General features: G+C 46.3%; 1 protein-coding gene across 4 annotated transcripts; it reads left to right on the plus strand.

Annotated features, from left to right (window-relative positions):
- The first annotated feature begins 226 nt into the window (after positions 1-226).
- Positions 227-11,614, plus strand: pabpn1 (poly(A) binding protein, nuclear 1). Of its 4 annotated transcripts, none has more exons than XM_077012327.1 (7): positions 227-697; positions 2,398-2,506; positions 3,190-3,257; positions 3,983-4,089; positions 4,772-4,859; positions 5,303-5,457; positions 10,939-11,614. In XM_077012327.1, exons 1-7 carry the CDS (start codon positions 563-565, stop codon positions 11,132-11,134), a joined length of 858 nt encoding a protein of 285 aa, XP_076868442.1. In that variant the 5' UTR covers positions 227-562; the 3' UTR covers positions 11,135-11,614. The 4 variants fall into 4 exon arrangements, with proteins under 4 accessions (XP_076868442.1, XP_076868443.1, XP_076868445.1 ...); XM_077012328.1 differs by lacking the exon at positions 10,939-11,614 and adding an exon at positions 9,992-10,329; XM_077012330.1 differs by lacking the exon at positions 227-697 and adding an exon at positions 1,017-1,161.
- Positions 11,615-11,721: the final 107 nt, after the last annotated feature.

Raw genomic sequence — 11,721 nt, forward strand, 5'->3', positions numbered from 1 at the left:
GTCCTATTGAACGTTCCCCCAGCCATAAAAGAAAGGTAGGTATTTGATAGGTGATTGACGCGCCTTTAATCCAATTACAATTGGCATTATAAAGCCCATCTAGACAGACCAGAAAAACGTTCAGACAGAAATCCAATCGGAACCTTCGATATTTGATGAGGGTGTGCCTTAACTGCACGATTGTCAAATGAGCTCCCGAGTTTGCGCCTGCAGTGGACGAACTCCCCGCCCACGACTTCCATTTCTGTTCTGGAACACACGGCGCAAGCGAATAATACACATTTGGTTTACTGAATATGTTCATGTAAATAGTACTAACTTGATTATTTTATTGTCGCGGGACGAAAACAGTTTTGTCTGTCTGACGAGTAGTAGTTTTTTTTCCCGTCGGGGGAGAAGGTTTCAGCTTTTGAAACGAGACGGGGCATTAATTCCTCGTTTTAACTTTCCTTCCTTAGCGGCGTTTTTTCCGCCGTGTTCTCCCCTCCTGCCCCACTCTCCCCCCGGTGTGTGTAGGGCCTTATAGTACCACCACGAGGCGCGGACCTGCGGGAATCGGGCCATGGCGGAGTTCGGTAATGGACTGGCAGAGGAATCTCTGCTCGACTCGGACCCAGGTCATCCAGAACTTGAAGACCCGGGTGTTGGCGACGAAGAGCCCGGGCTCGACGAGGGAGAGGCCGCTATCGAGGATCCGGTGAGTGAAGGACGTATTTGTTACGTTACCTTAACGGCGTTATCTCGACACAGTCTCACCCCGGATTTAGGCAGCGTGGCGTAGCTGAAGTTCTCACAGTGAGGTTTTAGGCCGTGAGGTTAAACGTGTAATGTCTTTTAAAATGTAAGTAGTGGTGTAATTTTGTGTTTTTTGGGTTTTTTTGCCCGCTCGACTTCTCCGCCATTGTGGCTCAGGCGGCGCAGTGAAACTGGTGTAAGCGCGCGTGGCTCCGGCGGCCATGTTGGCGCAACATGGGTTTGGGTTTCTCTGCACCAGAGCCGTCGACCTAGTGGGGGGAGAGAGAGGGGGAGAGAGAGAGAGAGAGAGAGAGAGAGGAAAAAAATGCGAGACGGAGATGCAAGAGACAGGGGCGAAGGGTAGGACAGGCCGCCATTAGCCGCTGCTGTGCGAGCCTATCTGCAAGAGAGGCGCGAAAGCTCACGGTAAACGCGGCTTCTCGACGGAAAACGTCGTGGATTCGACGCGCGTTCGGGGGACGCTGGCGTGAGGCGGGAGTGGCGGCGGTGGTGGTGGGTTAGCGTACGGTCACCACACCGGGCTGCTGGCACCGCGGGCGTCCTAGCTGTCGACCGTACTTATCCACGAATACAAATAAACAAAGTGTGGAGGTGTGTGGTCAGATAGGTGGGGGGGTTTACGCGGTGTTTTATGGGCTGTGGTTCCGAGCGGGCTGCTGGTGGGTCGAGGGCGCTAGCTGCCGTTAGCTCGCCGCTCTGAGGGGATTCTGCGGGTTTGTCGCCGGTAAGTTCGTGGTTGTTGCCGCTGATTACGCGCGGATATTTTGTATATCGTTGGGTATTTTTTTATTGAGATTGTTATCTAGCTCGACAATGCGTTAAAAAAAACGACGTTGCGTTATTTTTATTAACCTATAATCCCATTTTGAGTGTTTGCTCGTATCTGTTGTATAACTTTAATGGGGTTTTTTTAATGAAGAGATTTGGGGGTTTTGTAGATTTGAAAATGGCGATGATCTGTGTGGTTTGTCTGGCTGGATTTGCGGTAGCATCAAGGCGTTGACGTGCCCGTAGCACGTACGGTCTCCACGACGGTCCCCTCCTGCAGATGAGATGGTGAGATTGTGCCCCGGGGAGGATGATGCGTATGTTTCTGTCGGTCGTGCGCGAGAGCGAAACGGCCCGGTGTCCGTCTGACGGCGCCACACGCGGACGAATGGCGCGATGCCGCCGCGTTGTCCTAATATGGAGCACGGTCGCATCTCGCTGCCCTGCAATGCACCACCCCGCAGGAGCTGCACACGCTCGTGTGTCGGAGGAAGGGTGTGCTGGCTCCTCCAGCCCTGTGCAGGGACAGCCGTGATAAATAGTGCATGGTGGGGACGTTTCCCTATTATTTATTGTGGGTGCATTAAAAAATACCTCTATACACAGTAAAGAAGAGGCTAGCGGTGGTGGTGTATCTGTGAGCACTTGTCAACAGATCAGTCAGATGTCTCCGTGTAAATAGAAGCCCTTGTCATTTCTATGACACGCTCGTGCACCCAGCGATGCCGCGGGTGCCAATTATACAATATTTTGGTCCACACTGGTACTGTCACTTAAGGGTACTGTCACATGATGTTAGACAAACGTGTCGGGGCTGTAGTTTGCCCGTGCAGATGTTGATGAATGTTTCTGTGTTTTAAAAACAAAACGTAGGAGCTGGAGGCCATTAAAGCTCGCGTGAGGGAGATGGAGGAGGAAGCGGAGAAACTGAAGGAGCTGCAGAACGAGGTGGAGAAACAGATGAACCTCAGTCCTCCACCCGGTAAGAGCAGCGCCGGGGCACGGAGATGGAGGGTGGAGGGGTGTTGCAGTGAGGACAGAGGGAGAACACACTGTGCTATTACTGGAGAAATGGGAAGAGTCTCCAGTCGTGTCCCCCCCCCCCCCCCCCACCTCATCATCAGAATCTTTCTTCTGAGCTACATTCTTTTAAAGGGTCTGCATAAATTAGGGCAGGGGTGCCCACAAATTTTCAGGTTGCGAGCTACTTATAAGATGACCAAGTCAGAAAGATCTACCTCGTCCCGAGTGTAATTTGTTGACGGGGGTTGGGGTGGCGAACGTAAATTGTTACCAGGGCGGTGCGTATATATACAACCGTCAGAGCAAATGGACGATATCCTGTCATTCATCCACTACTTTTTAATGTCATGCAGTCTACCCGCATTCCTTCGCGATCGACCGACACTTCCTTCGCGATCGACGTAATGGGCACCCCTGAATTAGGGGTTTAACAAATGCAGATTTTACTTTTAAAATGTGTCTGTGTGTGTGTAGAGTAATGCATTCTTGGTGTGTGTGTGTGTGTGTGGGTGGGGGTGTGGGGGTGTGGGTGTGTGTGTGTGTGTGTGTGTGTGTGTGTGTGTGTGTGTGTGTGTGTGTGTGTGTGTGTGTGTGTTTTATTGCTTTGGTGTTTTAAACTGAAGGCAGTTTTCTTTCCCCTAGCTGGTCCTGTCATAATGTCCATTGAAGAAAAGATCGAGGCGGATGGAAGATCAATTTATGTTGGAAACGTATGAGCCGATCCTCACTCCTGTTTCTCTGACAAAGAATCGAATCCAGAATACTCAAATACAGTTTTATACACATGCAGTTACCATTCAGGTTATTTACACAAATGTAGATACAAACCTCTGCCAATTCAATTTGATAAAAGCTAGCGTTAGCAACACATTTTTCTGTAGACATTTCTGTAATATAAATTCATAATACCTTTTTCTTTTACTTTAAATTCCAGTTACTACTAAGGCCTGCAGTTGTCTTGTACTTCTTGAGTTACTTTTCAGAAGTAGAAATAGGACTATTAGGAATGCAATAGACGATTTCAAATTGCCTAGACAGATCAGAGGAGTTTCATGATGTGGTATTGGTGTGCTTTAAGCAGGAACAGAATCATGGGAAAGGTTGAGTAAAACTCATAGTGAGCAACTTTCTGGGGGGAAAAAATGGTAGGGAGGTGGTTCTGTACTGTGGTGTTTAAATCACCCGATCACCATGCTGTTGCACCTTCTACACATCTCCAAACTGAGCATACTACGAGGGCTTTTCCAGCAGACATCAAGGGCCTTAAAAGCAAACGAAACACAACCACTCCCTATGTCTTAATAAAGGTGCTGATTTTGGTGTTCGTTGACGAGGGGGGTATAGAGTGGACCGCTGGATTGCTAGCGGTGTTGTGTTTGGATGTGTGGGGGGTGCAGCGCGTGATCATCGGTGCGTCTGTCTCCCCGTGTGGCAGGTGGATTACGGTGCTACAGCGGAGGAGCTAGAGGCACACTTCCACGGCTGTGGCTCCGTTAACAGAGTCACCATCCTGTGCGACAAGTTCACAGGACACCCCAAAGGGTAACCCACAACCCCCTCCTCTCCCTCCTCACCTCCCTTTGTTCTTGTTTTCCACTGTCAATCACAGTAGGTCGTAGTCCAGCTTAGGCAGAGAGGTCATGCTTGTACACTCTTTCGCAGTCGTGTCCATATTTCAGCAAGTGGTTTGCTTGCACTGTGACTGCCCTACGCTGTAAGAAGACTGTAGTATGTGTTTAGCAGACTTCCACATCTCTGCCATGCACTCTGGTGTGCAGTCAATATTTTGTAGGCAGAGAGTGTATTTTTTTTTATCTAACCAGGACTTTTCTTCCCAAATGTGTATTATTACAATGACCACTACCTGTCTAGTACCAGAGTAAGCAAGGCAATTGCAACACGTGTCACTTTTTAATGATTTGTCAGTAAAAGAAAATGTATAATCAAACAAGCAGAGTTCTGAGTTCTGATCAAAGGCAGTTCTTTCACACGTGGGACTTTGTGTGGTTCTTTATCATTGTCCTGAGCAGCTGCAGGAAATATTGCTTTTTAAAATTAACTACTGTAAATGTTTTGGGTCACTCATCATGAGCTCATAATGATATCTATTACATTAATCGACTGAATAAAAATAGAATACACATATATTGTGCAGTGAAACTGAGCTGTTACTTTGTGGAGGGGGTGTTTTTCCGTGATTAAGTAGCTCTTCTTACAATTTCAGGTTTGCGTATATTGAATTTGCAGACAAGGAGTCTGTTAGGACAGCCATGGCGCTGGACGAATCCTTATTTCGAGGGAGACAGATAAAGGTGAGTTTGTCAGTAGGTTTTAAATAAGGGTTTAAATAAACCTCCATGTTGGTTTTGTTTGTCGTGCAAGCTAACGACTCTTGAAAATTGTGCTCCGAAGACCTTGCATCATGAGCACTTCCACTTCCACCAATGTATGTCCACGTGTACTTGCTCTTGAGTTACCTGTTGTTGATTGGCTGGTAAATATCTCTGCAACAGCCAATAGCATTGCTGTCGTGAAACAGCTAGCGATCAGTTGTTTGTAATTCAAAATGTAAAAACGTGGACAATGTAAGCTAATATAAATGGCATAAATCTCAATTTTGGAAGACCAACAGGATGATTGGCAGTGAAGTATATTGCATTCTCTGCCATATACATATCATGTTTTTGTTGTCAAGTGCACCTTAAAAGTGGCTTGTTTGGTGTTAATATTTCAAATCCCTGCCGTGCTCTCCTAGGTCGGGGCGAAGAGAACGAACCGGCCGGGCATTAGTACCACAGACCGAGGTTTCCCACGAGCCCGGTTCCGCTCACGTGGGGGGAACTTTGCCTCGTCCCGGGCCCGCTACTACAGTGGCTACACGCCCCCTAGAGGCAGAGGACGGGCCTTCAGGTGAGTGCTCCAGCACTTCTGCTACTGACATGAACACACACAGCAGGCCTGGCAGTAGGACTTATTCAGAAAGTACTACAGGAGAGGTTGGTGAACGGGTCCGTCTGGGGCCTCTCTGAACGTGATGTCCAGTGCTGACCGGGGCTTCCCAACCACATCAATACGCAATAGGCTTGGATGAGTTTTAGGTAAAAGCTTTATTTAGCACGTCTATTTTAAGCCCTTGGTGTCTAGGCTTTGGCATGTCTTAAAACCAGCCAGCATCCAAATAGCAAATCCTTAAGCTGTGGATGTTTGGTTTGTTGTTTTGTATGTGCAGATTGAGGTTAAATAGACTTGCTAAAACTCCATAGCTCTGCACTCCTTTAGAGAGGTTTGGGTATGTGGCGTTAGGGTGTGATAAAGGACATGTGCTACTTTAAGCAGAGAGCTGTGTGTGTCTTGTATGACGAGCATGAAAAATTGTGGTCTAGAATGGAGTTCATTTACTACCCATGTGGTGATGGGTATAGATTCAGGCTCCTCTAACGCACTACTTCATTGTGCTGTGATGATGCATTGTTAGATGCACCCTGTGATGCTGGCTAGATGATTGGGCCTGTGAAACCAAAACGATTTTTGCTGTGTTGCAACAAGAGTGTAGCCAAAGGTGGATTTACAAACCTTGCCATTTTTGGAAGTAAAATATTGCTGGAGTCATGATTTAAATGGGTCTTGTCAGATATCCAGAGAGAAGTGTTTTTTTTGTGTGTTGGCTGTGATCTTTGAGGCCAAGGTCAAAGATGATTCCTCCATTTTTTTTGTTTTTGACCTTTGACGTATTGAGGTTGAAGATGCCAGCATGTCGTGTCTGTTCCCTGTTTCACGTAATCCAAAATCACACACGGTGTTTCTGCAGTCAGACGGGGAGCTGGTGGACCTGTGAGAATGAGGTGCAGATGTAAGCAGGACATCTTCGTGTTGATGGAAAGGTTTAGGCCTTGACTGATACAAATGTCATATCGGTTAATTATGCCACGTTCTTTATTTGATCAGTTCCCATGTTTTAAGATTGAAAGCTGAAAATCGTGACCCTTTATATAGTGCAGATCACAGTGCAGAAAGTTTCCAGGGCAACGGGATACTGGCTTCATCAGCTGTGCAAGCAAAGTGCTTCTTACAAAAATAAATCACAGCATGTATTTATACATACATACAACTTTACCTGCAGACTCCTAGTATTTGATGATTAAGTTCAGATTTGAAGATGGTTTGGACAAATGTCTAGCAGATAAAGGGATGACTGAGATCAAACTGATCTTTCCTGGCACGCTTCACTTCCCTGTCTCACACCTGCTCTGTGTTGTATGTTTCATCTCCCGTTGTACGTAGCAGTTGATAAAACCGTGAGCTTTAGTCTCCGAGTTCTGTATGGATGGTTGAGTCCGCTCTGTGCTTGGTTCGTGCAGCAGTGTTAATATCTTCAGTGTGACGTGTTGGGCTAGAAAACCATTAGAAGAGATGCAGCAAGGCTGTTGCTGCTGAGTGATGAGTGTTCATCCACGCCCGACACTCGGCTCCCTGATCGTTTGCTTCTGCCTGCAGATGCTGACGTTAAAGAGACAAGCATCCTGAACTAGCACCATCTGTTCTGGGGCAGACTTTTAAATCTTGTCACTTGATCTCCATTTCCAATTATCTGTAGATAACTCAGTTTCAGCGTTGATTGTAGACCTGTTTTTTCTGTTGATGAGTATGTGTTTTAGAGCCAGGTTGTTTGTTTGTATGGGAATGTGAGTGCGAGGCTGGACGTACTGCCAGGTTTACAAACGACACCGTCACCTCGTGTGGGTTTGGTTGCTTGGTCGGTTTTTGAGAGCCCCTGTGGTACCGGACGCTGGAAGCTGCAGTCTGTCTTTGCTATGCCCAGTGTCTGGTTCTGAGGTCAAGCCTGGTGTTCTGAACCCTGTAATTAACACTATAAGAACACCACCTGTTATTAACACTGTAAGAACAGATGAAGTAACGTGTGCAGGTATGGTGTTAATTGATCGTTATTATGCAGTAGAGTAATCCATTCTAAGCATGGCTGACCACTTGATACGTGTTCCCTAAACTACATTTCTGTCATCACAGACTTTGGGGGAGAATGGGATGTATTAAAACATTAGGCTAAATCAGGGGTGTTGAACTCAATTGCACTGGGGTGTCAAACTCAAAGCACTCTTTAGGTTGGGGCTGAACTTCTTTCACTCTTCTGCTCTCTGTAGCCTCTTGTCTGCATTCAGGTTTTTCAGCTTGTCCTGGTATTTTTCCTCAATGCCATCTTGGATTAAATTCCTTGATTACAGCCACATTAGCTCAACAAATAAAACACTCAGGTTTATCGGAAATGTCAGTAAACGTGTACTCAGCCTTCCATCGGTTTTCAAAGGCTCTGTTTTCAGAATCAGAATGTTCTTTTCGCCATTAAGAGCTAGTTTTGACGTTACAGTAGTGTTGCAGACAGTAACAGTTGTTTGACTTCAATGATGTGGAAATGTTCCCAGTATCATGAATGTATCATTCGGCAAGGCAGCTGTTGAGCTGCATTATGGGATCTGTAGTTCTTTGTGTTATCGGCGCTTCATATCGCCGGGCCATTAATAACGGATCAATCTAAAATTATCTCGTGGCTCGGATATAATTGCATTACGGGCCGGATATGACCCGCAGGCCTCGGGTTTGACACCTATGGGCTAAATAATTTGTCTGGAATGCATTTCAGATTATTTTGTAGTATAAATGACTAATAATAATAATAATATAGCGAACAAGTTTAAAATGATAGAAAAATCAAGCGGATGAAAGGATTCGTTGATTAGGTCCTTCCATACCTGTTAATTCGCCCGACCAACCCAAAGAGAGACGATTCCCAAGTCATTAATGTCTACGTTGCTCACAGCTTGGTGTTCACTAGCCTGCACTAACGGGTAGTCCAGGGCCTGCTGGCTTTGCAAGGATTTAATTGGAAACCTTGTTTTTTTTTTTTTATAACTCCAAAATGAGCTAGTTGGCTAGAGTATCGGGCATGATGTATTCATTACGTAAATGTGGTTGCACTTGAGATATAAATACATGTAATATATCGAAGCAGCTCGATGCACTTTGTTTTGCAGCTGTATGCTTTATTTACCCATTGAATGTGGTCAGCCTGCACTTATTTAGTTATATTTGCTGATTCATCTAGTTTAACAGTAACCCGAGTAATGCATTCCTCTAAAAACATCTCCCATCAGTTTGCGTAGGCAAGCAGCTGTGTACTTGGTCCGAGCCAGCCAGAGCATATACCATCTGGGATAAACCCAGGACGAATTCACACTTTCAGTGCAGAACTGGTTTAAACAAGTTAGTTTGAATTGGTACTGCCCAGTAAGGATTTGAATGGAACACGGGTGTAATCGTGAGGTCAGGCTGTAGTGTTGTGTGGTGTTGCCTGGTTTCTTGCAGACTGCCAGGTGATTTTTCTTCATGAATGCCCATGGAACGGTCACGGGTCAAATTTGCGATACACACCATGTGTTACAAACAGAGACTGATTGCTTAGAGCTGATTGGCTGAAAAATCCTGGAAGAGCTGTAGTTGTGGGGGCGGGGCTGGAAGGCTCTGAATTGTTTCGATTCTTTTTATCCAATCATATTCCTTAGTGATGTTTGTTGCACCTGCAGTAGGTGAAAACATTAACTTTTAACAAGGCAACACCTCTAGCAACAGAACGCTGACCTTTGCCTCCAAAGCAATTAGTCATTTTTTGTCTCCTCAGGCAATTGTATTTTCTAAATGCTTCCATCCTGTGTAGCTGATTTCATAGGTTTCACTTCCAGAATAGAGGGTTCATTCCTGCAGCCTGACATTGATGTATTTTATCTAAACCATTACGAGCTGTGCTCTAATCCAGCACAGGCTCGGAGGGTGGGTGGAGCTTTGTGAGGGGGTGGGACTAGGGGGCGTGGTGTGACTGTTCAGCTGTTTGTGTGGATGTCTGGCTGCTTGAATGGGTGGTTCTCTGTGGCCAAGTCCTTCAGGGGAGACTGCACATCACTTGAGTGTGTGTGTGTGTGTGTGTGTGTGCGTGTGCACGCATGCGTTTGTTTGAGGGGCGGTGTGTGTGTCCCCAAAATCTCTCCCCTACAGCGACCATGGGAGCTGCCCTTACAGAGAGAGAGAAAGAGAGAGAGAAAGAGGGAGAGAGAGGACATACCCTTGTCCCCAACACTTCAACACCTGACCTTTTAATGCACTTGCATTTTACAGCTTCCCCCAATACTTAATCACCAGATTTATACTGGATTCCTAAAATATTCCAAACTCTAGTCTGCAGTGAGAGAGGGTATACTCTATTAACTTGAAACTCTGTATACCTGAACCATGTCTGCCAATTGATTTGTATAACAGTAATTTACCTGTCTACCACCAACACTGAGCCCCTTAATTACCTGCACACACACCTCAAGCCTAAATTGGTGTCCATCATCAACCAGAAAGAACTCACCCTCTTTTTCTCTCTCTTTTCCAGGGGCCGAGGGCGATCAACATCGTGGTATTCCCCTTACTAATACCCCCCTCCCCCTTTCCCTTTTACTGTCACCCCCCCCTCCCCCCCCCTCCCCATCCCATACAAATACAGAAAAAATCCCCCCCCCCCCTCAATAAAGGAAGAAAAAAAAAGAAGAAAAAAAAAGACAAAAAAAAAGGGAGAGAGGGAGAGAAACTCATCTCCTGGACAGACTGACTGACTGGCCTCAGTGTGCGTGTGTGCGTGCGTGCGTGTGCACAGGTGTTTCAGTCACCCCGGTAAGGTACAGAATGATCCTTGGGGAGGTTTTTGGTGGCATTTGTTCAAATTTCAGAAGATGTTGTTATCTCAGGCTGCAGATGTGTGTCCTTTGTCTGGCTGTGACGTCCTCACAACACACAGCTCCCCCGTGTTTGCACTCAGGAGCAAACAAGAAAACTGAGGTTTTTTTTTTTTTTTTTTTTTTTTCCCCCTTTTTCTATTGTACCGTGAACATGTGACGATTCCAGTAGCAAGACTGTTGTTGTTTTTCTACCTTGTAGTGTTGGAGGTTTCTATTCCTTTGTTTCTACGCTTCTGAACGATTAACTCACCCCATCCTTGTTTTACCCTTCACTCGTTTCTGCTCTCTTCCTCGTTCATCTGCGTTCTGCCTCCTCTCTCTTAGTGGCTTATCGTTCGGTGTTCAATGGCTCTCGTTTTGTTTTCCACCCCTTTAAATCCCCCCTTCCTGTCAGCTTTCACCCCCAACTTCTGCCCATCATTTCCAATCTCCAAGGCATGACTGGCCCTTTTTTCTTTTTAAGACTTTACTGTATTTTTTTTTCCTCCTGGTCTTTCCCCCAAACATTTTTTCCTTTTTCTTTCTCTCTCTTCCTCCCTCTCTCTCTCTCTCTCTCTCTCTCTCTCCCTCTCTCTGTATACTAGACCACTTCTTGTCGTTTCAGGTTTCAGGACCAGTGGAGGCTGACCACCCCTCCCCCCGTGGCCACGGCGCCCCCCACTGTCTCGGCAGCGTCTCTCTCTCTATCTGCTCCTGCTATTCACTCTCACCCCATCCTGTCTGTGTGGGGGGGCGGGGGCGCGGGACAGGGTGACCACCGGCCCACCGCGGCCAGCCTTTACTACAATAACAAGCGCTGAGCTCGCTCACAAGGCCATCCAGCATCAGGCCCACACACACACACACACTTTTACACATTTACACACACGCGTGCACACACCGCACACCTCCACCACATATTTATATAGCGAGAGCTACGCCAAGATAGCAGCAGCTGGTTAAATTTGCAAAGGGAGTGAGTGAGGCGGGACCAGAGAAGGATTAAGGGGGAGGGGCTTCTATGTGCCCCGCCTTTCTCAGTACACAGTGCAGTTACAGCGTGAGCCAGGATGAATGCAGGGGCCACAGGAATTGGCTTTTTAGAATGGAAAGGGGCAGAGCCTTTACTGGGGGGTGGGGGGGAGAGAGGATTGGGGGTGGGGGGGTCATGTGGAGAGGAGATCTTTTTCCTTATTTTCCCCCCACTTTTATTTCTTTTGGGCTTTTTTCTTTTGAGATGGGGAGTGGGTTTGGAGAAAAAAAAAAAAAGGTTTTGCTTTTTTATTTTATTTTTAACCCATGAGTCTGTAATTAGAAAAAAAATAAATAAGACATTGTAAAAAAAAAAATTGTTTCTGTCTTTAAATTGAGACTGAGTTGAGAAGCACTTATGCACAAATTACCCCAG

This window comes from Brachyhypopomus gauderio, chromosome 7 (assembly GCF_052324685.1).
Source record: "Brachyhypopomus gauderio isolate BG-103 chromosome 7, BGAUD_0.2, whole genome shotgun sequence".
Taxonomy (NCBI): Eukaryota; Metazoa; Chordata; class Actinopteri; order Gymnotiformes; family Hypopomidae; genus Brachyhypopomus; species Brachyhypopomus gauderio.